Source organism: Electrophorus electricus, chromosome 1 (assembly GCF_041902795.1).
Source record: "Electrophorus electricus isolate QZ-2024a chromosome 1, ASM4190279v1, whole genome shotgun sequence".
NCBI classification, from domain to species: domain Eukaryota; kingdom Metazoa; phylum Chordata; class Actinopteri; order Gymnotiformes; family Gymnotidae; genus Electrophorus; species Electrophorus electricus.
In genome coordinates this window covers 774,351-777,500 of record NC_137497.1, presented here as the reverse complement: position 1 = coordinate 777,500, position 3,150 = coordinate 774,351, and the positions used below count along the sequence as shown (strand labels likewise).

Genomic DNA, 3,150 nt, shown 5'->3' with positions numbered 1-3,150 from the left:
TAAAGACCCTCAAACGCTTCAGAGCCATCGACACAGCAGGGGATGGAGTCATCACACTGGAACAGTACTTACAGGTCACACACAAACACACACACAGTTAAATAAGGACAGAATGGTTATGGCACTTGTTAGCAGAGTGGAGTGTCTTAAAATCAGTGGACATGTTGCATCTAGGGATTTAAAACCTATAAACATGGTAAAAAATCCCAGTGTTCTGATACACTCAGATCTCATCATTACTAGCCACATCATATCAATCCCCAATACATCTATCATCTTAACAGTACAGCTTAACAATACAGGAGGAGACCTGGAGAAAGTCCTGCCTGCTGTTATCTCCAGCAGGACTGACTACTGTACTGGTCTCCTAACTCTACTCCCTGAAAACACCATTCAACATCTACGGCGTAGTCAGAACCCTGCTGTGAGAGTCTTAACCAGGACAAAGGCAGCTCAAAAGGCTGGCCACTGGCTTCCAGCTAGTTACAGTGTTGACTACATCATAACAGTATACACAGAGTAATAATGTTATACACAGAGAATCAGAAACAAACCGGTCAAAGTTTGAGAATCCAATAACCAGAACAGAAGGTACAAAACATGAAGAGAGAGAGAGAGAGAGTCTATTAATTATGTTATGATTGATAGGTTTGTGTTGTGTTGTGTGATTAAAAAAGTTGCGTTGTTTTGTGCAGGTTGAGTTGTGGTTTGCTAGTGAGAGTGATCTGCCTGTTCCTGAAGACCTCACAGAACCTCTGCCCTATGACAGAATGGCCAACCTCAGGGAGGTCTGTGTGTGTGTGTTTATGCTGTTCTACTCATACTTTTTAAACAGCAAACTAACTGAATGTTTGACTAGAGCAAAACTAATATTCATATGTGTGTGTGTGTGTGTGTGTGTGTGTGTGTGTGTGTGTGTGTGTGTGTGTGTTTGCGTGTGTATGTGTCTGTGTGTGTAGTTTTTCTTTGTACTGTTTGCAGACCCTGCCTCACCCCCAGCTGTGTGTGACTACATGAACATGCTGCTATATTTCTGCTGCCACCCTGATCCAGCACAGGGTTTCACTAGAGCTCTGAGCCTAGTGACACAACACACACTCACCTACACACACTCCAGGAGTCTGATACAGGTACACACACACACACACACACACACACACACACACACACACACACACACACACACACACACACACACACACACACACTGGTTGGGTATATACCAATGCTCACACTCACACACACTGGTTGGGTATATACCAATGCTCACACTCACTCACACACACACATATACACAGAATATAGTCTATGTATGTAATATATATATTAAAGAGTTTATATTGTAACGTGTGTGTGTTGTGTCTGTGTGTGCCTGCATATACGTGTGTGTGTGTGTGTGTGTGTGTGTGTGTGTGTGTTTACTGATGTAGTCTATGGCACACCTGGACTCTGAATGTGATGTGGAGGAAGAGTGTGGGTGTGTGGATGATGAAGGCTGTGTTTCAATAGATGAACTACTGACAGTCTTACGACATGGAGGAGCATGGAGGAGGTCCTCACAGCACCGCCTCCACCCATCCAGGAGGAGAATAGAGGAGCTCCAACAGGTACACACACACACACACACACACACACACAACCAATGCCTCCGCCTATCCAGTAGGAACCCAGAGGATCTCCAACATCTACTCACACCACATACAAACACACACACACACACACACACACACACACACACACACACACACACATACCACTGCCTCCACCCATCCTGGAGGAGCATATAGGGGCTCTAACAGGTACACACACAAATACACAACACACACACACACACACATTAACACACACACACACACACACACACACATATTAACACACACACACACCTATTAACACACACACACACATCTTAACACACAAACATATTGACACACACACATTAACACACACACACATTAATACACACACATATTAACACACACACACATTAATACACACACATATTAATACACACACATATTAACACACACACATATTAACACACACATATTAATACACACATTAACACACACACATATATTAACACACACACACACACATATTAACAAACACACATTAATACACACACATATATTAACACACACACACATATAACACACACACACACTAATACACGCACACACATATATTAACACACACACATATTAACACACACACATATTAACACACACACACACACACACACACACATTAATACACACACATACACACACATACACACATATATTAACACACGCACACATATTAACACACACAATACACACACACATATTAACACACACACATTAATACACACACACATACATATATTAACACACACATTAACACACACACATATTAATACACACACACACACACACACACACACATATATTAACATACACACACACACATATTAAGACACACACACACATTAAGACACACACACACACATATATTAACACACACACACCAGATGTGTTATGTGTTCAGGACCTGGTGAAGGTGTTTAAGGAGTTTGGTTTTAAGGAGGAAGAGAAGATTCCATTCTCTGTGCTATCCCAGCATCCTTTTCTGCAGGATCTCATGGAGAGCTCTTCCCAGTACCTGCTCACAGTGAGTGTTATAAACTCCCCCACCACCACACATACATTGTATTACACACTGATGCATTTATTTTAGTAATAATTCTGAATATTAGAGGTTTTGTCTTTGAATTTTGTGGCTTTACTTCACCCAATACAGCTTTAACAAAGAAAATCAGGTGGTGGGTGTGGTCTAAACCAAAGAGAATCAGATGGTGGGTGGGGTCTAAACCAAAGAGAATCAGATGGTGGGTGTGGTCTAAACCAAAGTGAATCAGATGGTGAGTGTGGTCTAAACCAAGGAAAATCAGATGGTGGGTGTGGTCTAAACCAAGGAAAATCAGATGGTGGGTGTGGTCTAAACCAAAGAGAATCAGATGGTGGGTGGGGTCTAAACCAAAGAGAATCAGATGATGGGTGTGGTCTAAACCAAAGAGAATCAGATGATGGGTGTGGTCTAAACCAAAGAGAATCAGATGGTGGGTGTGTTCTGATGAAATGTGTCTGTGTTGTTTGCCTTCTACAG

General features: G+C 41.9%; 1 protein-coding gene across 2 annotated transcripts in view; it reads left to right on the top strand.

The window, feature by feature from the left end:
* The window catches only part of spef2 (sperm flagellar and cilia associated 2), a 36,299-nt gene that overhangs the window by 32,919 nt on the left and 230 nt on the right, over positions 1-3,150 (top strand). Inside the window, exons 32-36 of one of the 2 annotated variants that reach the window (XR_014125140.1) lie at positions 1-74; positions 696-788; positions 960-1,130; positions 1,510-1,607; positions 2,533-2,654. The exon at positions 1-74 is cut by the window's left edge and continues 109 nt beyond it. Coding sequence is in view for 1 of the 2 variants with exons in the window: in XM_081719846.1 (XP_081575972.1) it covers positions 1-74; positions 696-788; positions 960-1,130; positions 1,431-1,607; positions 2,533-2,655 (638 nt within the window). In the remaining variant the exon portion in view is untranslated. Of the gene's footprint in view, positions 75-695; positions 789-959; positions 1,131-1,430; positions 1,608-2,532; positions 2,656-3,150 lie in introns of those variants that run through there. The other variant, XM_081719846.1, reaches the window with a different exon arrangement.